The 27,276-nt window shown below is 36.1% G+C and overlaps 1 protein-coding gene across 25 annotated transcripts in view; it reads left to right on the top strand.

Annotated features, from left to right (window-relative positions):
- Positions 1-27,276, top strand: part of ULK4 (unc-51 like kinase 4) — a 227,023-nt gene that overhangs the window by 127,524 nt on the left and 72,223 nt on the right. For 23 of the 25 annotated variants that reach the window (XR_015803985.1, XR_015803992.1, XR_015803997.1 and 20 more), the window contains one exon: positions 10,204-10,309. Coding sequence is in view for 20 of the 25 variants with exons in the window: in XM_088165595.1 (XP_088021721.1) it covers positions 10,204-10,309 (106 nt within the window). In the remaining 5 variants the exon portion in view is untranslated. Of the gene's footprint in view, positions 1-10,203; positions 10,310-22,542; positions 22,896-27,276 lie in introns of those variants that run through there. The other 2 variants (XR_015803995.1, XM_088165642.1) reach the window with 1 other exon arrangement.

The raw sequence follows: 27,276 nt of genomic DNA on the forward strand, positions 1-27,276 counted from the left end.
GGATGAATTTTCTGCACACAGTTACATGGAAGGTAGAGGAGAAAGGCGGATCTCAGGATATGCAGTGGCATGTCAATCAGGAATGCTTTAGGGGAAGGGCCCATGTGCAGATCCAAGTTCAAAATCACTCTAGAGGAAATGGCTGACTCTGGGTTTCTGAAGCTCAAAATAAACATTTTGGCTACTAAGCATCTTACCATCCAACATCTCTTACCATCTCCAGTTGAAGTTGCTTCAGTTTGTATATACTAAATTTTCCTTGTCTCAGAGCCTACTGACAAATCTGGACTTTCACTAAAGATGGGGAGCAATGAAAGAACTTAAGTCCTCTACATTTCTTGTAAGATAGTGAACCACTGTGTGATACAGGTGGTGTGATAATGTAGTGAGCGTGTCAGTGCACACTGGGAATGTTTGTTTGAAGTCTTAAACATTTAAGGAAATTGAAAGTCTAGCTCCATTCTGAAGCAGCATAGAGTCTCAAGTCATCTATTTTTCAGCATTGCTAGAATAGTTTTGTTTGAATTTCATATGTCATAGTTGAAATACCTTATGAGAAAATGTGTGTGTATGTATATTCATGTGTCTATCTATACATATTTAATGGATCCTGTCCTCCTTATAAAGCAATAGCTATAAGTTCTCATATAATCATTTAGTACCGGTTTACTACTGAAATAAGCTATATGAAGGAAAAAACCCCTCACTCTTTAGGGGGTTGAAGGCACTTTGTTACACTCTGAAGGCACTGCAATCTCTTGTGTTTCCAGGCAATAATTTCCTTAACAGTGATGAAAATCAGGAAGATTTAAGTTGAACCTGTGCCCTTCATGTTGATGACTGAAATGTATCTGTGCCATTAATTGGAATTTATTTTTGTAAACTATAGCAATTTTCAAGCCTGTATTCTTAAAGTTGATTTCTTGAATCAGTGTATAGGTATTTAAATAGAAATGACTTGGGGCAAGAGCTGGGGTGAGACTGTGAAGAAAACTATAATAAATTATTTGCAGATTACCCTGGAAAGATGTGCAGAAAGAAAAGTGCTGTTCAATATATTCTTAATAATAGTAATAACAAAGTGCAGCATAACTTCCTCTGTCTTTGAGAAAGAAGTAGGAGTCACTTAGAAGAGCCCCCTATTTTGCTGAACTTAGCAATTTCTGATTGTCTTTGAACCATCTCTTAATTTATGATGAAAATGGAATAAATTAAATGTGATATCATGTTTAGCAGCAAGAGGTATACTTTTTTCCAAGTCATAGCGTCTGATACTGTTTCTATCTGATAATGTTTATGAGAAGCAGAATTGGTTTCCTTTCCTTGTATTCTTGTAGATGTGAGTTAAGCTTTTAAATTGTAAGTTGTGCCATTGCTCTTCTTTGCAATGTAGGAATTGACTTTAGAAGAGATGAGAGTAAGATTTTTCAGAAGTGGTACTTAGTTTGTGCCAGGCAAGTGCATAGAGTGCTTCAGGGGGTATCTGGTGACCCTGTAGTGCTGAGCGACTGTAAATTTTTCAAGCTGTCTACTGCCTGGTGCTATTGAGATTGCCACCATGAGAGCAAGGCTCAGGCTAGTCCAAAATTCATTTTGCCATATTCTTATTTATATACTCAGTGGAGCAATTACTATTTTTTTGGTCTTTTCTTCTTAGTTTAATATTCTGAGTGGTGAGTACCACTCAGAATAAAATCAAAGAATCATAAAATAGTTTGGATAGGAAGGAATATTTAACTATCATCTAGTTCCAACACACCTGCCCTGAGCAGGGATGTCATTAACTAGACCAGTTTGCTCAAAGGCCTGTCCAGCCAGGCCTGGAACAGTTAGAGGGATAGGGCATCCATAACTTTTCTAGGAAACCTGTGCCAGTGTCTCAGCACCCTTGTTGCAATCTATATCTATTCTCTTTTACTTAGATCCCATCGTAAATTCACAAGAATAATAATTTATTAGCACATAAAATTTATTATAAAACTCATATTGTAAGCATATTTTGAGTAATAATAATTACTATTATTGCTATTCTTGTTAGCTGTCATTTACTTCTTTCTCATAAATTCTCTTTCAGATGCTGTTCTGTGGCCTAGCATCATCAGACTGTTGCTGGCTAAGGGAACAGTTGTCTTTCAATATCAGTGAATTCCAGTGGCTGGAAGAGATATAATTCCTGTGACTGACATTGTATTCATGCTGTTAGTGTTTTATAAAGCTGAAATGAGGCTGTCACTTCATAAGTATGTTTCTGAAATGCATGTACCTGAAATATGACCTACTTAAAGTGAACATCATGTGCCATGTTCATTGTGTCACAGGTACAGACAAAATAAAAATTAAATACAAAGCAGGAAGAAAACAAAAGAATAAAAATCACAATGTAATGAAAAAATGCTATTTCTGTCCCAGACCAACATAACTAAGATACATACAGTGTCTTTGGTTCTGGTGCCACAGGCATAGGTAATATAAAAGCAAACTCTATAGAGTCTGGAAACTGCAGCAATATCCTGGAAAAGTTTAAGCAAGGAGAAGGTATGGTCATTTAAATTTGAAATTCTCTCTTTCTACTCCCTAGATTTATTTATTTGTTCTTTTTAATTTTTCATCTTGACTACATCCTGTTTCTTCTGGTAAACAGTAATAAAGCAAAATTATGTTAATCTTACACAGAATTTAATTAGGGAATGGGTTTGGTGGCTTTTTTGTTGGACACCAGGTTAAGCTGATCAGTGGTTTGTATGTCTGTGGGAGATTATTGGATAAGTGTAGATTTCCTTCCTGTTGTGTCTATAAGGGAAAGAGTGTTTCTAGAATTTACATAGAATAACTGTACTTCCTTTTGCTATCTTTGGTTTTTTATTATTATTTGTTCCAGTTGAGTAGTTCTCTGGCTTTGAATACAAACTGCTCCTTCCAAATGTATTCAAACATGGCTCTTAATACCAGACTCGTTTCCTTTTTCTTCTGAAAGCAATGATGCTTTTGAAGGCTATATAAACACTGTATTGTATTGTAGGCCTGGATTATAAAAATACTTAGGTTTGTAAACTGACATTAAGAGAGATAGCAAATGCTTCAAGTCTTATTTAGCTTAAATATGTGTATCAAATCCACTAACACTCAGGAGAGTTTTAATCATTGTGGTGCACACAGAGTTAGGACTACTCTGAATTCTAAACTTGCTCCACTGTCATAATTCAGTTCTATTCAGACTCCTGAATCCACCTCTGCTCCTTTTATTCTTGGAATTCATATCCACAGCCTGGCATAAGAAGAAAATACGTTCATTTTCAAGTTCTTGAATAAGTGCCAAGATAATACTGTGATGCATGAGGTATGAAAGTGTGTTTGTGTAATACATATACTGTTTATCAGGATCATTAACTTGAGATAGAATTGAGAATAAAGATTATACACCACTAATTTATGGAAGAAGAAATTTATAGAGATAGTTTGCCCATAAACTCCATTCTTGTAGTTCACAAAGGTACTGTAACATACTAAAAATATTTTTGTTCTCTGGGTTTGTAAGTATGTAATAATGTGATTATGGTAAAAATTTGCTAATGCCCATGGTCCTTAGTTAACTGATTAAAAATCCCCAAACTAACAAATCCAACACATACATTAGTCTACTTTTTTTCAGTGTTTAGTCATCTGGAAACAAAAATGCTAAAATGGAGGAGATACCCAATTCTGTAATCTTCTTCAATGTCAGAAGGACAAGACTAGTGATTTGAAAGTTGTTGCAATGTCAGTGTTGAATCAGTCATGAATTGTCTCATCATGGAATTAAGCACAGAAAAATCATGCCAAATAAAATCTCCCTATTATATTTCTTTAGAGTACACATGAATTTCACTACTAAGCAAACAACCTTATTGTTTAAGAGATATTATTTATTGAGTATAACGCCACAAAAAACACTGTAGTTATTAATAGGCTTATTTAGTATTTTTTTTACACCTAATAAATACAGAGTTTTGCAATATAGAGTTTTCATTTGCAGCAATCAGTTCATAGTTTTTCTTGCCCTGACTGCTTAGTGTCCTAGTAGGAATATAGTTTGCTTAGAGCAAAATTTCTTGTCTGTCTAAGCCCAGGGCAGAAACATGAAAGAAATGCCCTCTCTCTCATGGGATAATAATCCTGGCTGTGTTACTTTCCAGCATTCCTGCCAATGTGTTCTCTAAGGAATATTTTTAGTGCTCCCCTGTTTCCTGCCATGTGGTTTGGTGCCTTGATGTCAACTAGCACATGTAGCTACTCTAGGAGTAACTTGAGTGGGGAAAGGCTGGAAGATGAGTTTCCTAGGACATCCATGCACAGTAGTATGTGTACTTGGAGCTGAGTAGAGAGATAGCTGGTAGAGCCTGGTTGTTGAGCATGCTTGTTTTCTAAATGCGTGTCTCTTGGGAACATGCAAAATCTCTATGAACAGGTGCCACAAATGAGATGTACAGACTGACTTAAAAAAAAAGATATAAAATATAAAGAGAATTTCCTAATGTCTCTCAGACTAGTAAACAACTACTTAAATAATCCCTGAAATAAGTAATAATAGAAATAGAGGAAAGATGTATTTTAAAAGTGCCAAATGTAATCAGACTATACCATGATCCTGGCAACAGAAGCTTCAGCAGACATTTCCTTTTGATTTTAACAGCCCTTAATTGTTTTCAAGTTTAATGTAACCTGAATAAACTTGTTATCAACTTTCTCTGTTGCAATTACAGATTGAGTAAATGTGAATGTGTGGGAAAAAAACAATTATTTTAAACTAAATAGTATTTTGAGGGTAGAAGGCATAAAGCAAGGAGTAAAGTAAAAAATATTAAACATATAAATTAGTTTCTCCTGCCACTTTTGACAGCTTGAATACCACTAAATTGTAGTAGAGAAAATCATTCTTTCCTCATTCAGACAGGTTCAATTGCCCTGTACTTCTTTGCCAACCCGGGGCTTCTTATTCTACACCTTTTTCACCAACATCACTGAATTTTAGGGAAGTCTGTGAGTACAAAGAATAAAAGATTCAATTTGAGATTAAGAGGGACAATGGGTATTTTTTCCTATGCTTTTTACTTCCTTGTAAAAGCATAGCTTTTCCTCTGATGGTTTTTTTGTCAGGATTTTTTTCAGTTATGGAAAATGTCAGGAAAGGCTTTTCAATTCCAATCTTGCACACCTCAGTAGGCAGCAGAAGCTGAGTCAGTATCAGTTTTTGCTTTTAAATACTAGTTCAGCAACTAGTTAGCTATGGATATGGGAGTAGGTTCTGAGGGAGAAGAGACAAAGACCCATTTCTTAACAGCTGATGGTGTATTAATGAACACAGAGTATAGGAAACTTCTTTCCTTCTGGTGGCAAAGTGTCTTTTGCATCAAAGCAAAATCCATGTAGAAGAAACGTGTCCACTGATTGTTATCTGTTGTTCTGAGTTCTTTACTGAGAAGCTTTTAATGAATGCTGGAAATCCAAGTCTGATAAGTGAATATTTTGGTATCATAATTTTCAGCATAATGTTTGATTGCAGCTCCCAAGTGACTTTTCAGTTCAAATGCTTCACTGCTACTTGAGATTCTCCAAAACATCTACAGATTTATGAGTCTAAATAGGAAGTTACTGATGTGGTGGTATCTATTACTTGTAGAGTTTCATTACTTCAGAACATACAAGAATGAATTCTTCCAGAATACTGCATCTTCATTGATATCAGGAAGTCTAATTCTACAGAGTGGGATATCTGTATGGATTTTTTCCATACTGTCTCTTCAGTTGAGTGCAAATTTTTCTTTTTAGGAAACTTCAGTGTTATTTACAATGAATAGTTTTAATCATCAGGAGGCTAATTTGCTTTGCTACTTTTTTCTAGATAATGGAGAAATTTGTTTTTATATGAAATTTGCTTCTGACTGTCCTCTCTGTGAAGGTGCCTGACTCTTCTTGAGAGAGGAGCCTACTCAGACTCCCTCTGTTGACAGTAAAGAAAATTTTCCATGGGAATAGAGTTCTTTCACTAAGATTTTTAGGTGCAAAAGGATAAGCTTTGATGTTTCATCACTGCTAGAAATTTAGGTGCAATTTTGTAGAAAGAAGTAATGTTACTCTATTTTAAGAGCTACTGCTGAATTGCTTTGCAATTCATCTGTTACAGTTAATATAAGATTGTGAAATTTTACATTGCCTGCTGCAGTGGGTAATCTAAGGCTAATTCTACTGCTTTCTGTTGGCTGATGCTTGACATTCTATCTTTTTATTAATGGTTTTCTTTCTCCTTAGTTAATCCTTCAAAATCACTACTCTTCCCCTATACTCAATTGACTTTGCCTAAGCACATATTGACTAGGAATGCAGATGCTCTTTATTTTTCAATATTTCAACAGGAATTTCTGTGAAAGTTGCAAGACTTAAAATCTTTGTGTGTGAACTGAATATGTCACTGTTGTGATACATCTGAAAAGCACAGTTATTCTAGAAATTGGTTGTCACATTAGTAGTTGCTCCTTTTTGTGTGACCATACCCAGAGGGAAATATTTGGAAATATTAGTTCTGGTAAAACTGTACTTTTGGAAAAGTCTGATTTTTGAAAAGCAGAGCAGCAAGATATATGACTGTACTTACTTCTGATTTAGATAATTAATAAGGAAAATGGTATTACCTTAATGTTAGAGATCCATATTTATATACTTTCAGATTGTGCATAACTGGTCTTATGAATCAAAAGCCACAAAATGTTAAATATTAAATTAACCAGTTAGAAAAGTTTCTGATTCTCTGTTTCATAAACAAAGCAATAGGAAATCAAAATAAGCTAGGTTGAATGAATCTTAAACTATGTTCCTGTAAAGAGGTCCTTGTTAGCATCAATGTTTTGGTTTGTTTTATCTCAACTATGCTGTCACAAAAAATCATCAGATAAGAATGGCATATGGCATATTTTAATAACTATAATTTGAATAATGTTAATTTATATGATTTTCTTCTCTCAATGGATTTAGTGTATGAAGAATCAAGCCTCTGTCTTCTTATGTCCCCTTACTTACCTAACTTATATAAGCTTGAGAAGGAAAGTGTAAAGTCTAATCTCTCTGACTATAATGAATGAGCCGGACTACTGTGGTGTGTAGTGTAAGATTTAATTACAGTATATCTGTAAACATAGCATTTAAGACTTTCTCTTCTGGATTCTTAGATACATAAATAGGAGACATATGTGAAGCCTCCCACATTTCAAACCTCTTATCACAAGTGCAATCTCTTTTCTTATCTAAAATGTAATTAAAATACTGTAGTTTGCCTAGTACTATTCTAAGATCTAATCCCCTTAAAGGAAGAGAAAAGGCAGCTTTAACCATAGTATCTTGCCAAGATTCCTACTCCCTCTTTGCTAATTCACACCCTTTTACCTAACTGATTTAAATAAATACTTCAACTAATTTCTTTTGTGAAAGTACAACCCTTCAGAATTAGAATGAAAAGTTTAATGGCCTAAATACAGTTCAGTCCTATTTGAAAAGCTTGATTTATCTTCTGTGGTTTCTTTTTTTCAGTGCTAGTATTTCCTTGTTATGCCCTTGGTATTTCATAGCCGTCCTTTTTAAGCACTGAAGCAATTAGTTTTGAGAAGGCTGATTCTTCAGGGTCCAGTGCTTTCCTGCCTTTCATTCGCCAAAGCTGTACATTTTAATGAAGTTGTTTCATCTGTGTTGCCAAACACTAGAATTTTACTGCTTCAATTCTAATTATCTCTGCTGGCAAATGCTATGTTTTATTAAAGCTGTCAAGTGTACTGTTCATTAAATGTCCACAGTCAGTGGTGCTGTGCCCACAAATTAGATCAACTTTACTCCTTGATAGATTATGAAGTTAAATATTTCTATATAGACCTCTAAAACTTAGTCTAACAGCAATCAGTGATAGCTTAGACAGTAAAGCATACCTGTAGCTTCTTGGAACCTAATATCTTGTCAAAACCTGTCATGAAACACACGTTACGTCACTAGTAGTACAGCTGAGTATCCCATTTATATGATTATATAATTATTAAGATATAATTTTCCTTCTTCAATATATCTGCATTACATTTTGTATTCTAATTTTTATGTATTTAGGATAAGGTTTGTTATTTATGCTTTAATATAAGTAAAAACATCAGTGCTGGTCATTCAGCAGAGGGTTGCAAAGCGCAGTTGAAGTCCATTAAAGGCAAAAGTGGCTTCACTGAAATGTTACTAACCAAGTGAATATGAAAGACTCTTCATAAGCAACTAACAGCTTCTCTTCTAATTGCATATCTGAAAGGGAAATTTTATTAGAAGACGTTTACTTTAAATATATGAAGTAATAGAAATATTGTACTTGCAAAGAAAGTATTTGAGTCAGCTCTTGTTTTGACATTTGGGATTTTCTTTTTGCTTTTGTTAATTTTATGTTCTCAGTGTATGTATCATTATCCTTGGTAGTGGAAATAGTTATTCTTGCTGTTTAATGTATTGTTTTCTATGTGTTCTGTAGGAGAATTAATAAGATATTGTGATGATAGACTACTAGATAAACACATTGAAAATAATGTTTTTCTTATCGTTCAGCTATCTGTAGTAAAATAACTTCAAATTTATTTTTAGTGCCATGGCTTTATGGTGTCTGTTTTCGATATTGTTTACCTTACCTTTGAGGAATCTGGTGTTTATACTTTCCAACTTTCCTTTTGACTATATCAGGCTGTATTTCAAACGTTTAGAGGAACAGATATTTATTGTGCTCTTTATGGAAATCATAAATAACATCGCAAAATGCTATATAAAGTAAATATAATTTAAGAGCTCTTGGATATATATTTTTAAGGCTTGGTTAGGAAACTACAGTCCTTCAAAAGGCTGGGAGGCACTCTTCTTTGTCTCTTCTCCTTATGATCTATTTTAGAGCACTTTATTATGAATATGAAATTCATATAACATGAAGCTGAATAGGAGGCTGTGTATGTTTATGTATTTAATTTTCTGTTAATGTATTATATCTTAACATACATATTTCATGGTATTTGTAGGAAATAATGCATTTTAATTTTTTAGAGCAGAAACAGAAAGTGTTCCTTTGACTGTATTCAAGAACTTAAGTGATTTTTGCCATCTGAAATCCTTAACTTCAGCCAAGTTTCATCTTGTTCAGCTTTAAATTTTTTTCAATTGCCTACTGTCAGACAGGAGATGGACCCTAATAAATGATATATTCTGTGACAGTGAAGTAGTTAAGCAATACCAATATACTGAGAGATTTGCTGGGAAAGGGACACGTGGAAGTTACCTAAGTGCATGTAAGAAACCTGTGATGCATGAAACATGGCATTTTTTTCTTAGTTGTTCTTTTCTCTTCTGATATATATATCTATGTGGCTTTGAGTCTGAAAATTGGACAAAATATTTCCTGAACCTTCCAGGGAGATTTGAAATGTACTTAGGCTTATATTTACAGCTAAACTCAGATTTGTTAAGGCTTGTCCTATTTTGGCTTTTTAGAAGTTATATGAGTTATTAGTGTCCCTAGTGTGTATATAAATGCATATTGGTTGCATTGCCTTGTCCACCCTTTTCAGCCTGAGTGTTCAAGTGTAGTGAATATAACAGAAGAAAATAAATTTCTTTATAAACCTTGGTGCCTTCCTCTTCTCAGTGTAGTCTCAACAGTTGTGAAAAATCACTGAAGCAAGCATCAAACATAACAAAGACATTAAAAATGTGATGCAACTCAATACAGTCATAGGTCTTTAATGTGTCTGTGAAATTATGAACATATACAAAGAAAAACAACAAATAGACTTATGGTGAGGTTATGAACCTTAAGCTTAAAAGAGTAACAATAATGCCATTAATAAAATAAATATCATACAAAGGGAAAAATTTCTGATTCTGACTATATAGAAATTAGGCTGATAAAGTTCTATGCCATTTTAAAAAGTCCTAACATTTTAGACCTAGATAAGAATTATCTTAGTTTAAAATAACGTAGGAGAAATTCTGAAATTGATATTATCTACTAAGATATTTGGCTGGTTTTACAGTATTTAAAATGTTGAATTTTAAGGGATTGATTTAATTGCTTTTATATAACAACATTTTTTAAGGTAATAGTCTTCTAACCTTGCAAAAGGAATACTAGTTTTTTTACTGTTTTTTTACTGGTTTTTTTTGCTTTTGCAGAGATACCAGGACAGTATACTTGGGAATACAATGCAAACTCTAATTGCCTTACTGAATAATATTGTTGCTAACAAAAGTATGAACATGATGATACTCTTTGAACAAGGTATGTCATCTTTATCTTTATTCTCCTTTATTCTCAGATGTTTCCCAGTCCGTAGTATCTGGTACTGTGTGAAACTAAACTTCTATCTACTTAGATTTTGTAGTGGTTGTTAGATAATCACATTGTAACTGATGTCCTCCTTGTCACTTCCTCTTCCTTCCTTACCGATTTGATTACAAATTTAGCTCTTAGAAAGTTGTTCTTCCCAGAGGATGTGCTTACATAAGAATTACTAACTTAAAATTATATTATGCCTGTGAAGAATGGCTTGGGAAGGAAGGCATGGGCTAAGGTTCTGACCATAACAGTACAGAGTGTAGAGAGACTTCCTTTTCTGGGTGGTTAAACCTGTTAAAGGGTAAGTTGTACAATATTTGTGCACACTTTTAAGAAATAACTTCTGTTCCAGTCCAATGATGTCGATTAATGGGGTGGAACCCAAACTGACTATGAAGTCTTAGTCTACAAACCATTGCATGTCTTCATGAAATGTTTACCACCTAAGTTGGGTAATACAGCATCCAACCAATGTTTACCACCTAAGTTCGGTAATAAAAAATCCACCCACTCTTCAGGCACAAGCTGACTGGAGACTGGGTGGATGCCCCATCCTTGAGAGTGTTCAAGGGCAGTTTGGACAGGGTTCTGAGCAACCTGATCTAGCTGAAGATGTCCGTGCTTATTACGAGAGGTTTGGACTAGATGACTTTTAAAGGTCCTTTCCAACCCAAATTATTCTATGATTCCATGATTCCTTTCACTGTGTTTTATTATCCAAGTTCCTTTTATTTGAAAAATTGGTTCTGAAAAAAAGTTTCTACTATTGGAAATCTATATAAATTAAAAGCTTGTTTAGACACATACATTTTGATAGCATTTTTTCTGTTTATCATGAATGGGTGAGTGACATCTAGCAGTACAGGTCTATACTGTCATTTGTACTATTTATTGGTACACAATAAATATGTGTATGATATGTATGTATGTATAATATGTGTATACCTATGAATCCATCAAGATGGGTAGTAGGAATCATGTCTGCATTTTCATAATAACCATAATAGTTAAAACACTGACCCAGAAAGCAAGAGAGCTGAATTCCTGAACCATTCTAGTCTTTAGGTATTCAATGGGCAATGCCATTATTCAGGAGACAAGCTGGAACTTGACATTGATGCTAATAACATGTTCCCCTCCTCTGTTGCAAACAGATCCACTCTGAAGTTAGTGGTGTATTAGTGGAGAACAGAGCCAGGAACAAAAAAAATGAATAGAATAATATGACTAATTTGGAAAGGTTCATAGGATTCTGACTCTTTGGTTGTTTGTCACCAAACTGCCTCTCACACTTAGAACTGCTTGCAGTTTCTTGGAATTTAGATGTATGTGCTGCTTTTACTATCTTTAGGCACATCTGCTCTCTGTCAGGCAAAATCCTAAGTCAGCATTGACCTGAGTTGCAGCAGGGTAACTTGTTAAAACTGCACAATGCAAAGAAGTTTGTTCAAATCCCACAAGCACTGTAACCACATAATTGGCATGCCTTACTTAAAGTAATACACTCTGCCTCTCTGTGTGGCAAATTAGGTGCAAAACTGTTGAACAGCATGGCAGAAACGCCTCCATTCCCTAAATATCTCTTCTTTATTGTCCTACAGAGCAAACTCCTGTGTGCTTTTTGTGCTGCTTGGTAGTATGTCTGTGCTCTTTCACTTCTCATCTGCTCCAAAAATGAAACACATCTCTTCAGTCATGCTAGTTTCCAAATTAAGGAAGCAGGATAGAAGTAATATTAAAGTTTTTTTCTTGCGCTATGCGATAATGACTCCAGTAATATTTTCAGACTAATACTGATTAGATAACACTAACTTGGGCTCACTGAACTTCAGCAACCACACTAGAGAAAGGAGCACAGCAGCCAAAAATAATTTATCTCAAGTCAAATGTCCCCATCTTCTCTCATCCTTTTCCCCACTGGCTAATCGTCAGAGTACTGGAAACCTGGATTTTAGCCAGTGCTTTATTGATTTAAGGTCTAATTGTCAAGTAAAGAACTTCAAAAATTTGTTTTGCCAAGGATGTTATGAAAGTATTGATCTTGTAATTGCAGACTGTTAGATTTTCTTTGAATTAAAAGGGGAGAGAAGTTATTCTGTGCAAACTGGAGGGCTTTATATCCTTTACATTACCATCTGTAAATATATAGTGTTCACATCAGGAAAATACCTTAAACTTCTGCTACCATATCTTTGGCATTTAACTTCTCATTTTTGAATGGCTTTTGTGTGATGGAGAAGAATACAATCTAGTAAAATGAAAACTGAGCTTCCTCTTGCAGAAAAATATCTTGGAGTCCAAGTAGAAGAGTTGAATATGAGTCAGCAGCGTGTATTTGCAGGCATCAAGGCAAAAGAGGGCTGTGATGAGAAAGAAAAACTGGAAGGTTGAGGAAAGTGATTATTCTCCTCCGTTCATTGTAGTGTCTAGTTTTGAGCTGCAAATTGTAAGAAAGGCATTGACAAGCAGGAACAAGTCCAGAGAAGGGCAACCAAGATGTTTAGGAGAGTGGACCACATGATGCGTGTTTTTTCAGCCTCTGCCTGTACTATTACATGAATGTATTCCTTCCCAAGTGCAGAGCTTTGTACTTGCTTTTGTTAAACAAAAGGTTTCTGGCAGCCCTTTTTTTTGAGCTCTTTGGCTTCTTCAGCTCTTTCCGAATCTATCAATCTTTCATCACATCAGCTGCTTTCTTAATTTCAATGTCATCTGTAAACTTGCTGAACATGCATGTTAATATATCCTATTAACACTATGTCTGTGCTGTTAATGAAGGTATTCAACATTCATGAGCTATTCTCCTGTGTTAAAAAAAAGGGATGAAGACAGAGTATTATGGGTCATCAATTTCCCTTATTTCCCTGTTAGTGTGATAATTAATTCATGTATATATGGAGCTTTAGAAATTAAAAACCATAGATACTTGCTGAACATTAGAAAGAACTCAGATTAGGTGGTCAGTCCTGTCAAGATTTTTATATCTAAGAGTCAAGACATTAGCAACGAAGATTTCTTTGCGATTTTGTGCATGCCTTTCTTCAGCTGCCAAGAAGCTGCATTTTTGCAGACAGATCATTTAGAGACCCACGTCTCTGTTTCTTTTTGTGCCTGTTAGCCTTCAGAACTCTCACTTGCTCAAAGGAGTTGTATGAGGTGATGGATTTTTTTTTTAAAGGGGTATAGCTTACATGTTGAACTTTTCCCTTTCTCAAGAAAATCTTGCATGATGGCACTTTCTGCATTACTACTTCTGTGATTTCCTGTTATTAAAAATGACATGGTTGTGTATTTCAGCAACTTTCATAGAAGGTGGATTGCCTAGTATTAATTTCTGTCTTCCCTGAACTGTGTCCTTTTGTGTTACAATACATCAGACGTGTACTGATAACCACTTAACATGTTTAAAGGTGAAATGAAGAATAACATATGCAACTGAAGTCACAGAGGGAATTTAAAATGTCCTGTACTTGTTAGCAGCTACTAAACATTTGTTCTGTTAACATTAATGACAATTTCCACTTAATAATCAGAAGGGAATTATATGATTCAGTTTGATTACTGACACTGGAATTCAATAAGGAGACTAGAATTAATATAGGGTCCCTTGTGAATAGTTAAAGAAAGACATTAAAAAGCCAAGACAATTGTGGTCATTTTCAGCATGGTCTTCTAAGAGAGTGACATCCTCTCTTCCTCTGTCTTGGCTTCTGACTGCCAGTCTTTCTTTCCTCCCTTTCCCCATGTTTTGATATCAAACAATTACAAGTTCACTTGAGAGAGCACAAATATACAAAATATGTTTTCAGTCTATAATAATCAGTATCTGATGACAGAGACCCAAGCTAATTCCATAATTTTGGGAAAGACAAAAGGATTATCAATTAAATATTCTTCACTAGTGTTCAGCAAATAGAATAGTGCTATACATGACATGTACAAAATATAGATATGTGCTTCTACATTACATACTGTAAAGATCTATTAATTAATACATCTCCGTGGCCTCTTCAGTATTCCCTTCCCACTTTCTTTCTAGGATTTCTGCAGTCTCTGTGTTATGTTTGTAACCACTGGTTTTAATGGTGTGTTGGTCAATGCCTGAGGAGGGTACCAATGAAATGATCCCACAGGATCTGTCAGTGCATGAGAGCAACTCACACTGGAGGGCGTGCTTATAGTTGGATGAGAGGACAAGGAGCACCAAGGTTTCAGAAATAGGGGCAGGGAGTCATCAGTGAAGAGGATGGTGACTTAACTGCCGTGGAGTTAGGCAGAAATACAGGATGCAGATCTGTACAAAGATGGGTATTGTTAGTTCTACTGATCATGAAACAACCAGCTATACATTACTTTGTGCCTGCCATATTAAAAGGGTTGATATTGGTTTACCCTAAAATAAAAACCCTGTTATAGATGCTAAAATTATGAGTTCCTAAGCAAGTGTTGTAGTACAGTGGTTGATCATCTGTTTCTACAGACAGGTGCTAGACCAGTCTATTGAAAAGACATGTTGTCTCTCTTAGATATGTATCTAGTGAGAAGTACCGACATACTGACAAAATTAGACATAAGACAAGTCATGAAGTCAGGGTTGGCTGCTTGATAAGTGAGCAGAGTGAGGCTACTTCAGTATGTGAATGTGACGATTAATAAATAGCCAAGTGCACCACAGCACTTAATGTAGTGAAATTCTTGTACTCAAATACAATTCACAGATATATAAACTTTTTATTTTGCTTTCAGTTCAGTCTCTTGTTGCTTTTCTTTCTTTACTCGTGATTTTTAGGGGGGATTTGGTTTGTTTTTCACATTGTTTGGTACAAATTAAAAACAGAAAAAGTTGAATCCTTATCTAGTTAGCAGTGCTTTCCAACTCTTGAGTATCGTTTGTCCATGGGTAGTATTCAAAGGCAAGAAATTTCTTCATTCTTACTGTTGCATAATTTTGTTTATAGGAAGAGTTTGGGTATATCATATTCAATTGTAGAGAAATGTCTTTCGAAGACTTCAGTTGCTTCACAAAGATCTTAATTCTGAAGAAATTAACTAAATATCTTGTTGGAAAATAGATCTTATAGGCTACAGTGAATAACTTCTGGTAGTCTGTTTGCAGCTATTTATTCCTGATAATGCATCACATTTATTAAGTTTATATAAAAAGCTATTTTCAGCATGTTTGAAAAGTAATTCCAAGTTTCCACTGTTATTCAAAGCTGATCTAGTAAACTGTTTTCAGCCCAGAATTATTTATGAATGAGCTTGCATTTTTAGCTTTTCTATATCCCATTATACTCCATAAATCAGTCACCAATTTTTTTTATGATGGTCGTGTAAGGGGATGATTTATATATAAAGTTCAACACAGTCATGTTGAATTTAATTACCTTTCCCAGACTATATTGCTGTGATCTTGTGTTTGGCTACCATACTGAAGTTGCTACCACTAGCAGTATAAACAGAGATGCTTGTCTGAATGTTAAAAACAAGTTTCCATTCCATGGTAGAGAAAATCCTAAACTTTATGTCTTAATGATGTTGAATCTCAGAAACGAAAGTAAAAGGGGATTATGGGGTTTAGTACAATAAAAAAAGTCTTTCAGTTGTGGGAAAATGTGACAGTTATTAGCAGTACATGGTACTTTAAACAGTTTGTGTAAAACCTGAAGTTCCTAAGGAAGGAAGTTTGGTGGAAGCGTAGAATGTCAGCTACAGCAGTCATTGATCATATTGATAATATTCAATATCATACTAAAAAAGCATGCTAGGTGCTTAAAGCAGGGACAGTTATTAAAAATAACAGATCTACAATAAAGTTTGTACTCAGATGATCGTAACTCAGTTGCACCTCGTGGAAGATCAGCCTTCAGGCTGAAGTATCCTTATTCATCTTGTGGTCCATTGCTTTGACTTTTAGTTGGATGTCAAGAGATTATTTAGGTTTCAAATGTCTTTGTGTTGTATTATTAAAATCTGTTAAATACTGCATATCTAAAAAATTACACTCATGAGACCAACATCAACCCTTTTATTGAAAAAAAAAAAAAGGACAAAAAGTCTTTTAAATGCATAGATCTTTACAAAACGATACTTATTACTACCGTTATGATGACTATGAATGCTGAGCTCTCTAGATAGACCCCAAATGTTTCCAACTTACCTAAACCTTAGGAGAATATTCTACTTTTCACTTCCTCAGAGATAATTTGATTTCAACTTCAGTTTCCAAAAGGCATTTGATCATGGTGCCCATAGCACACTTTAACAGTTTGTAGCTTCCTAGCCAGCTCTCTTGTCACGTGCTACACCACCATGAAATTAGGCAGTAGACTACAGTAAGCTGACAACCGAGATCTTCCTCCCTGCTGCACCCACCTGTGCAGTAATCTGAACTACAGTGCAACACTGAGAAGGCATTTTTGTGTCATTACATGTGACTTGGATTTTAGGGGTAGAATTGAGATTTTGGAGTAGCTGGTTTCAGAGTTGCAGCATTTTCTTCCAAGGTGGGAGAATTTAACTATCTCTTAAGATGGTGATGAAGAAGAGGAACATGGATTAATCATACAGAAGTCTGCTTGCAAGGGAAAAGCAGTACTTAAAAAATTAGAGAATACATTGCTTAAAAAAAAAAAAAGGCAACAAATAAAACCCATAGACTTTGTCTGTGAGGAAATCAGACACACATTCACACTGGTTCTGAAGTAATTTACTCATTCCTTACTAGCTTCTGTTTTTTCCTAGGAGTCTCCTGCAGAAGTTTTACAAGATACAATATAGAAGTATTTGTTTAGTGACTGAAGATAGAAAAGTTGTTCTATGGTAATGCTCTATATCTTCTTACTGTAAAAAAATTAGTTCATATGCAATTTACTGTGATTCTGAATAGAGAGATTGGCAGGAAGAATAAGTCAGGGAAATCAATATGAGTGAGAACCTAAAAGCATTTTTTCTCTATTTAGTCAATGTTTAGAAACAAAATGCTCTTAATTAAATCAATTTAAAATTATAAATAATTTTAAAATACAAAAAAATAAATGAATCATCTTGTCTGAGTAGTTCCAGATGTTGTTTCTATATCAATTGGATGTCCCTTGCTTAGGGGTATGCCGTGCAGCCTCTGCTATGCAGGATGTCAGCGTTTCACAGCTCCTTGCCGGTAGGTAGTGGTTAGTTCAGCTCTTGAGCACAGAAGTGTCTGTATGAGCATCAAAAGATAATAGTCCTGTTGTGTGTCTCCCATTCATTTGAGTTACAGTTTATATGAGAAGTCAATTGGTGGTGGTTGAGCCTGAGGAAGTTTCTTCTGTGATGTTAGGAAGCTCAGAATGCTTTTTAGCAGTATTAAGACATATTTTTCTGACCCAAAATGCCAAGCATTCAGGTGGAAGTGTGTAACATCACATGGGTAAACTTAGGAGCCTAATATCATAAAAGATACGTGAGAGTCATGTCAAAATAGCATGGTAGTACTGAAGTCTTTGAGAAAAAAATAACCTGTGTTGTCCTGTGATATTCATCAATGCAGCCATCTGAAAATGATGAAAATAGAAATGGTAATTGCTGCGAGGAACAGTTATGCCATTCAAGTAGAACCAAGCCTACTGTTGTTGAGAGTCATACCCATAAGGCACAAAATGTCACAGCATGCTTGCTAGAACTTCAGAGGTTAAAATAAGTGAATAAGGCCTCAGCAGGTTGTTATATCTTGTCTCTCTAGTGCTGCACTGTAAAAGAGAACTGGGGTTTCTGTGGAGTAGGTGTCCTGTCTGGAGTAGGTGTCCTGATGCTATCTTTCCCTATGGCCAGCCAAGCAGATCATCTTGCAGCATAGCAGGCTGCTTGAACTACCTAAGATGTCTCATTTTAACACCTAATTGATGGAAAAGAACGGAATAATAACAAAAAATATTCAAAGTCCTGTCATTCCATTATATTCTAGTCTGACACGCTTTCTGTAGACATCTGATTGTACAACTGATCAGCTTAGTTTAATGGTGGGAGGTTAGTTCAATAAATATAGCAATTTCAAAGCCTAGACTGTCTTTAAATTTCTAAGATGCCAACCATAGTAGACATTTTCTGTACCTATCCAATATCTGGACAAATTTAAGATTTAAGGTTTTGACTGAGTGAATACTCTGATTGATACTACACGAAGGCAGAAACCTAAACTGAAAAAGTAAAAGTTTTTTTTGTTGAAATGAAAGGCATAGATTTCCCATCAGGTTGAGGTTGTGGGTATTCAGAGGTTTCCTGATGACAAACTCAGGACTGTAAACCAGGGAAGTCTTCAAGGCCTTATGCTCCTTAGTCATGAAAATGTTTGGGTTTTTTTTTTCCTCCTCTCTAGAGCCTGTGGTCTTTGCATTTACTCTAGATGCTGCTTTTCCTGCAGTTTGATTCAAGCATTGTTATTTGACATTATGCTAGTATTCCCATGAACTGCTGTTCAAATAATATGTATTAGCACTAGTACATTTGGTCAGTTTGAGGAAAAATTAATAACTAGGTAAGCATGTACCTATCATATTAGCTACAGGTTAAATATTAACTATTTGTTACAGATAATGAATCTAATTATGATGATATCCCTGTGTATCTTGTCAGATATAACTAGTAAGCTGAAAGGTCATTTTAGGAGATGAAATTAAAAATGTAACTGTATATTTGAAAAGAGACACATTTTAAATACAGTTACTATATTACTACAGCCATAGGTTGTAGACCTATCATTTTTGTTCTATTCTAGCAGTTAGAACAGTCTCAGTATGAAAGCAATGTACCACTGGCAATTTGAGGTAAGTATAAAGTCACAAAGTACAAAGTACTGTACATAAAATTAAACTATATCAATCATTCTGTCATATGGAAAAGGCTTCTTTGGATGCACTTGTATGACCCTACTGAAAGAAGTTCATTTTATCAGTTCTGGTTTTGGCAGAATCAGATCTATCTAGTGGACAGATAAATGAAATCTGAGGTTTTTCACTGCTTTGAAGAATGGTTTGGGGTTTTTATTTGTTTTATTTTAAATGCCTTCAATAGTTGTCATAGCTCCCATGCAGACAGATGTTTTTGTCTTCCAATTTATTTTCAGGAGAACTGTATACTGAATATATATGTTTAAACCATTTGTGGGCAATTAAATTTGAAAATAATTTCATCTTTAAAGCATAAAGAGAATTACATCATAATGGAGAAACTGAAGTTATTTACATTTTTTAAAGCCTTTTGAAAGTCACAATTTTTACACAAATTTAAAGCAGAAGTCTATATTACTTGAGACTTTTCCTGTGATATTCTTCCTCTTCCCCTTAAATATTTTTTATTTTTCAGACTTTTGCCTAAAATAACGTTTATATGTAGTCTTTTTATGATGATATTTTCTTTTGCTATCCAGGATCTAATTTTAAAATATTGTCTAGCTGAGCTTTTCCAAACACTTTAAATTACATTTTAATGTGTGCATTTCATATTCAGTAACACGTTTCTATAGTTAAATTTCTTTTGAAGTCTTTACATATGGATTTTCCAACATCTTAAGGCACTATATATTCATGTGAGTGTTTGTGTTCTCATACAAGTTATTTAGACAAGTTACCACTGCTCAACTGGTAGGTTTTTCCTGTGGCATTTGATCAATGCCCTGTGGATCTGATAGGGTAACTAATTTTGTGTATAGTTTTACATGATCATTTACATTTTATAGCAATGTATCTTCATGTAGTTAGTTTTTGTTAGTCAGCTGTTGAGGGAACCTGTTTGAGGTGCAGTTGAAACCTCCAGCTGAGGGACAGTGGTTATTTATACTGCTGTGACAAAAATGTAGATGTCTACCTGATGATGCTGGTTTTGTTAGAAAATGCATTTCATAAATATAGTCCAAACTTGTCTATCCATGCTTTTTAAAAAAATTATCTCATTTTAGCTTAAGTTTTTTTTTTAATTGAACCAAGATGGTATTTACATAAGATGGGTTTATGAAGACAAATCTGTCAACAAAGACATGTGTTTGAGGACATGCTATGGGTTTCCATAGGCTTTAAGCAAATAGTTTTTACTTTCTCTTAAAGAGGCCTGAACTTGATAAACATTGGGGAGTTTTATTTTATAAGTAGGGTTTAAATGTTTCCATAGAGGTCTCCATGTTGTTAGAAGATATTGCATCAGCTAGTTGTTCCTTTGTTTTGGTTGAGGAAAACCTTGTGTTTCCCTATGAATTTTTCAGATTAATGAAAGAAGAAATAGGATATTTATATAAAGACTTCTAAGAGAATGGAAAAACTGGGAAGATTTTTTTCTGCTCTACCACCCACTTTTAAAAAAGATAAAGAAAAGAAACTTCTTGTTCACCTGCATCCATTCAATTTCAACTTGCCTAGTCTTTCCTGAGGGCCATTCTTTCTTTACTTACCATATTTCAGATTGCTTACTCAAAAACCTCTAATCCCTATTCCACTGAGTCTTGGAAAAAATACAGTAAAGTGTTGTTAATAGATTTATTCACACTTTTATAAGATCATATTTCCTAGCTAACGTCCCTGTATTGTGACATAATGTTTTTAGCCAATGATGCACCCATGAAATACAGCTTATTTCCCTGGATGACAGCAGAACTAATGCTACTATGTGTATTATAGAAATATTGAAAAAAACAGTAAAATTATCCATGATGGCTGAACAGGCTTTCCAATACATATTTTTGCTGAATAAGCACAGACAGATACCATACATTTTGATCCCATCATTCAGAATGTGGGTTTATGCCATTATCTTACTAGAAGAAAAAAGCTCAAACTGTTACTTACTATGCACTTTCTTCAGAAATTACATTGAATGTTGTTCAGAGAGTATGTGGTTCAAACAGCAACACTAGAAGATGAATTTAAAGGTAGCATTTTGTCTGTACTGTGAGGAAAAGTCATAAGCAAGATAAGGAAAAGGCAGATAGAATACCCAGAGGAACAGATTATGAAGGCAGGTTCACAGGTTTTGGCTGAAGACATAGGAAGAACAACATTGCTTACAGGATTTTTCTTACTTAGAAATGGTCAGGCAGTCATTAAGACCAAATCTGTGCGTTATGGGATCAGTCTAGATGCAGAGATACCGAGTCTGGGCTGACTGCAAGGACTGACTGGGGAGCTGTGTTATGCACCCTGAAAGAATACCTGTGTTCAAGAAAGGTGTGCATGCAGTCCTGCACAGTGTGTAGTGCTACAGTAACACATCCAGAAAGTTTAAAAGGAAAACTTCTGGCAGTAACTTCTTAATTTGATTCCTTGGACCGGGCCAGTGTGGATGCTCCTTGTGACATCCAGGATCCTAGGCTGAATTTAGTCACTCTCCCAGTTCAGTGCAGTATTCTGGCAGCCAAACTGTGCAAAATATTTGAACTCTACATGCCCTGAAATTGCTTGTCTTGAAAATTTAACTATATATGCCTCTCATTTCTGGTGTTTACTTGCTGCAACTTCTCTCCAGTTCTTGCATAATTTGTTGACAGTCCAGTTCCAGAGAGTCCTCCAGCTATCCCAACAGAGATGCATTTACTTGACATAGATTTGGATTTACTAGGTCCAGGCTTCACTTTTTCTGGCCTACTTCTAAAATCCCCCTCCCTAAAAGCACAGTCTTCATTAAGGCTAGTCTGTTCTCTCTTTCTAAAAGTGTTGATGAACAAAGGCAAAGGACAAGCTAGTTTGAACAGAGGAGAGTGAAAATTTTGAGCATTTCTCATCTATTTACTGGTAGGAACTGCATATTGGTTCTATCTGGAAAAGTGTGCATTCCTGTAATGAAACATATTGGGCATCCCTACATCTGTTTGATATGCTGTCTCTGAAACAGAAGTCTTTATTCACATAAACTATATTAACATGCCATGATACCACTATTCTATAGGATATCTATTACAATCCCATATCCTAGATGGAAGCAGTGACCTGTGCTGACTTCATTACAGAGTATATTGTCTTAGAAAATGCTGTGGATATTACTTTGTTGTTTCAAGCTACTGTTAAATTTTATCATCCTTAATGTTTGTCTTTTCACTTGGGATAACATGGGGAGGAGGAGCAAAGGAACATGAGTCCTTCACTGCAAACTCCCCTTTTCTCCCTATCCCCATTATCTTGTCAAGCTGTATTTCTTTGCCTGAACTTGCTTTCTAGAATCAGTGGTCTGGGCATAAACAGGCTGAAGAGAAATATAGATGTGCAATGAGATATAGGTGCGCAGTGGTACTGCCCAGGGCACATAAGAAGTGACACATGAAGCAGAGCCTGGGGCAGGATGGTGAAGGCTCCTTGTGTTGAAGCAAGTAGGTAAACCTGTTGTGATCATGTAAGTACATTAATGCCTAAAAAATACCTGTACCCAGCAGAGCATGCATGATAGAGAAAAAGGAAAAAGGTACTGTCATGGTGTTGGGGGTTGGATTGTTCCCCTTTTCTTTCTGTGGAATTCCTCCCATTGTTATGCTAAGTAATTGTGGCTACACCTTGAAACGACAGATAATGTTCTCTCGTAGGGGGGTGGGTGGAGGGCGAGGTGGGGGGGGAACCGGAAAAGGAAAGGTGGGACGGGGGTCTGGAGCGGGGCTCTCTCTCTCGCTTGGCTCGTTGGAGTGGGAAGAGAGCCTGGGCTCTGCTCTGGCATCTCCCCCTGCCATCCCAGCACTGAGATCCACGCTCCCTGCCTTTGGACATCGCTCTGCTGCTCTCCCATCTCACCCTACTATCTCTGGACACTCTGCCGAGCACCACGACCAACACCGTGAGGGGGAGTCACTTTCCCATCCCTCTCACCCCTGGGCCGCGGCCGCCATCACTCCAGCCCTCTTCAACTGCGCGGGACCTGCCCTGCCCCCACAGCACCGGTAACAGCACAGGGAGACGGCCTGCGGCCAAAAGGGACTGGAGCGGAGCTAGACTGTTATGTTCTGTTGCCAATTTTTATACCTGTTGTTGTTTTCTGCCTTGTTAGATACCAGTAAAGAACTGTTATTCTTATCCCCATATCTCCTGCCTGAAGGCGTCTGATTTGGACCTAAAATAATTAAAAGGGAGGGGGGTTGCACTCTGCATTGCAGAAAAGGGACTCCTGCCTTTCCTTAGACCATACCTGTCTTTCAAACCAAGACACATGGTTTTGCCATGGCTGATGACTAACCACACAGTCCTTCAATCAGCTCTCCCCCAGTGAGGGGAGAGAATTGTAGGAATAAAAAAGTGAGAAAAAACTTGTGGGTTGACATGAAAGTAGTTTAGTAATTAAAAAGATATCATAAGAAGAATTTAAAAAATTCTAAGGAAAAGGGAGAAAAAAACCCAAACAAACAAATCAGGGAGAGAGAAAAATAAATGCAAGAAGAACAAGTGATGCAAATGAAAACAACTGCTTAACACCAACTAAACAATGCCCAGACATTGCAGGAGTAGCATCCACCCTGCCAACCTCACCTCCTCAGTTCTGTCGCTGAGCATGATGCCATATGGTATGGAATATCCCTCTGGTCAGCTGTTTCCCTTCCCAACTTCTGTGCACCTCCAACCTGTTTGTTAATGGGTGGGATGAGGAGTAGAAAAGCCCTCGACTGTGTGTAAGTGCTGCTCAACAATAACCAAAACATCCCTGTGTTATCAACACTGTATCCAGCACAAAAGCAAACCAGAGCCCCGTGGGGGCTAATATGAACAAATTTAACTCTCTCCAAGCCAAAACCAAGTACAGGTGCTAATAAGTGCTTGCATACAAAGTTTCTCCTGGTATTCTGTTGCACATCCTCACAAGACACACACTTAAATCCTGGCTGTCTAAATCACCCTGTTCTATGGCCATCTCTCTCACTGTAGTTTTATCAATGTTCTTACCTTCTTCACTTGTGAAGAAATTGGTTGCCCTTGAACAACCCTTTGTCCAAATTCTCAATTAAAGCATCAGATTAGCAGCAGGATTCATTTCAGCTAGTTGCTGGAGAGGGCAGTATAGTTCACTGTTTTTGTTTTACAACTGGGTGGTTTGGACCAAGACAGCCTAATAGGTCAAACCTAAAATTCTGTGTGATCTCCTTCCAGAGTTTATGCAGAAGTTTTTCCAGGAGTCTGAGCCAGTCTGTTAACATACGGACACAGGCTTCACTACTCCCAGCAACAGGTACCCACATAAAAAAGTTATCCACAACACAGTGTCATTAGACCCATGTTCCCATTGTGTGGATCCTATTGAAACAGAGGGAAGAGGTATGGAGCACAGAAATCAAGCACACACAGGCTTGCAGTTCTTTCAGAGCCAAGACTGCCTCTTACAGAGGCAGAGCCTCTTGATTAAGTAAGCCAAGCTCTAGTACCATCTGACCTAAATCAATGCAGTCTTTTGAAGTCAAGATAGTTGGGATCAGGTAGCTGTGCTGACAGAAAATGAAGGCTCTGTTGAACTAGGTTGTACTAATATCCAATATTAGGGAAGGCATTTCTGGTATAGCTAGCATATAGCCACTGACAGCATGATCACAGTGTGATGGGTTCCAGCTCAAAGATCCTGGTGGTAAGGTTGAAAGTCATGGATAGGTCAGAGTAGAAAGAGCATACCATGCAAACAATACAAGACATATGTCTGAGCCAGTTAACAAGAAGGATAACATAGTCTGAAGTGAATAGTCAGTGGTTAGATTTTAGAGATTTAATCAGGTGTGTCATTATTGGTATGGTCATATGATAGCAAATAAGGGGGTCTGCTGGTCAAAGTTATCCCAACACTTATTTGGAAAACAGTTGATGTAACAGAGTAGGCTTAAGGCAAATGTGATTTGGGGCTACAAAATATAATCTGGTTCATAAGGGCTAAACCAGATTTGCTGGCATGTAGCATCCTGACCTCTATTTAAGCCCTTTGATCATTTAAGTGCAATTTAAGTGAAGGCCACCTTGGACAGTTGCAATTACTAGTTGTCTGCTTTCATTTCTGTTGTAAACATAATTGATGAATAACACAGGATGTTACAGGAAACAGTGGCATAAATTCAATTCTGTTGTAATAACCAGCAGCAAATTTCACTTAAGGGATACTCTTGCCTTTGCTCTTGTTCTTTGGTGCAGTTGTAACAATAGTAAAAGACATTTAAAACTCCAAGTGCTTCTACTCTATGTTTTCATCTTATGGCAGACTGATGTTAATAGACCAATAGGAATAAGTATTTAATATATTTTCTTACAGAACATGACTTTTCAGTAGAGAAATGTATAGAGCTGTTACCCTTTTCCTTTGAGTATATGTGGGAGCAGTGTTTCAACCATGGTTTATTTCTGCAGTTTAGAACCGAAAACTTCAGAGAATTTGCTGAAGCCAAGGTTCATTTGTCCTTATCGCTCACAGTCCAGGGCCTCTTGAAGGCCAGGCTAGAGTAATTAGTGCTGGTAATGTCATTCAAAGCTGTTGAGTGCTGTCAGTTTGTGACAAGTTTAGGGCTGTATCTGCATTCTGAGGCCGTTCACATCTGGTCTGTATGGGTTTTGTTAAAAAGACAGCTCTCCAAGTTTAAATATGGTCTCACAAGGATTTTGGTAGGAGGGAAAGTTGATGTCAAAGCAGAAGCATGTTAAGATATTTGAAGGAGATAAACAGGGTTTAATCTTGTGTGGCAGGAAGTCTATTCTTAAAATAGAAATCTCTTTAGAAGAGTTTCTAGTTCTAAATGTATTTTATCACATGGTAATTGTTGAAGACATGATCTTTTAGAGTAGTAAGTCAAAAGTCTTTACTGAATCTTTATTGACTTCAAATCTTGCTGAATGCACATAATTCCTAATTTTACACAAACCACAGATTTAATTTAGTAGAGAACTTTGCCTAGCTTTTGCCATTAATTTGAGGACCACATGCAGACTTTGTTTTTCTAAAAATATACACTATATATTAACTCACAATGTGCAAGCAGAAGTTCTTCCATGTAGCTGTGAAGCAGCAACTGCTAATATCTCAGACTGGTTTTAAAGGAGGTTTTGAAGGCTGTTGTCTCTCAAAGAGTAAAGTGTCCTGTTAGATATTCTTGTTCTGCATGTAAATCATTAAAACCTGCTGTTTGGAAAATCTAAGCATCATCTACCGTCTGTCTGACAAAACCAAGGGACCTTCTTTTAGTTGACACCTTGTAGGAATGAAATAGGGTATACTGGGTTTTGACTTGAAGTATAGCATGCTGTAGAGTTATCATGCTTTATAAAATGAACCACAAACTCTAATGTATCTCTGACATGTGGAGAGACATCTAACTGAAAAGTAGCTATAGAGTTTGCTTAATAACAGCAATGCTAGTCGATCCAAAAACATGATTTTATTTTACTGCATCTTGGTTTATTTGATATTTAGTATTTTATGATGCAAGGTTGTGCTTGCAAATACTGCACGATTGACAAAAAGCTGTAGCAACAAAAATGCTTAAATCCACATGAAAAGAATGCAGGTTAGGTGTTAAATATATGCACAGTTGGTGACAGAAGTATTTTAAATGTATACCCTGGGAAGCCACTGTATTACCTCCACCTCTATTCCTCCCAAGGTTTTCTAACTTAAAGGGTCATTTGAGTGTGTGAATCTGCTTCAGGCATACCAGAGTGCCAGCAACATGGTATCCAAACAAATCAAAATTGGCTGTTTGCATAAGACACTCTTAATGGCTTATGAACTCTGTGAATAGATCCCCTGAATGTTATTACACTCCATAGTTACGTAGTATTCACTAAAAAAAATTGTAGAAGAAAAATTGTATTAGTTCTGATATAACTAGAAAGCATTTGAATGTTCTTATAACTGTTTTCCAAGGGAAGTTACTTTCTGATCTTTCTTTCCATCCCCGTTGAACAAGTTCATGTTCATGTTCAATGAATTGTACGCCTAGGAATGAGGAC

This window comes from Sturnus vulgaris, chromosome 1, assembly GCF_052056855.1.
Source record: "Sturnus vulgaris isolate bStuVul1 chromosome 1, bStuVul1.hap1, whole genome shotgun sequence".
NCBI lineage: Eukaryota > Metazoa > Chordata > Aves > Passeriformes > Sturnidae > Sturnus > Sturnus vulgaris.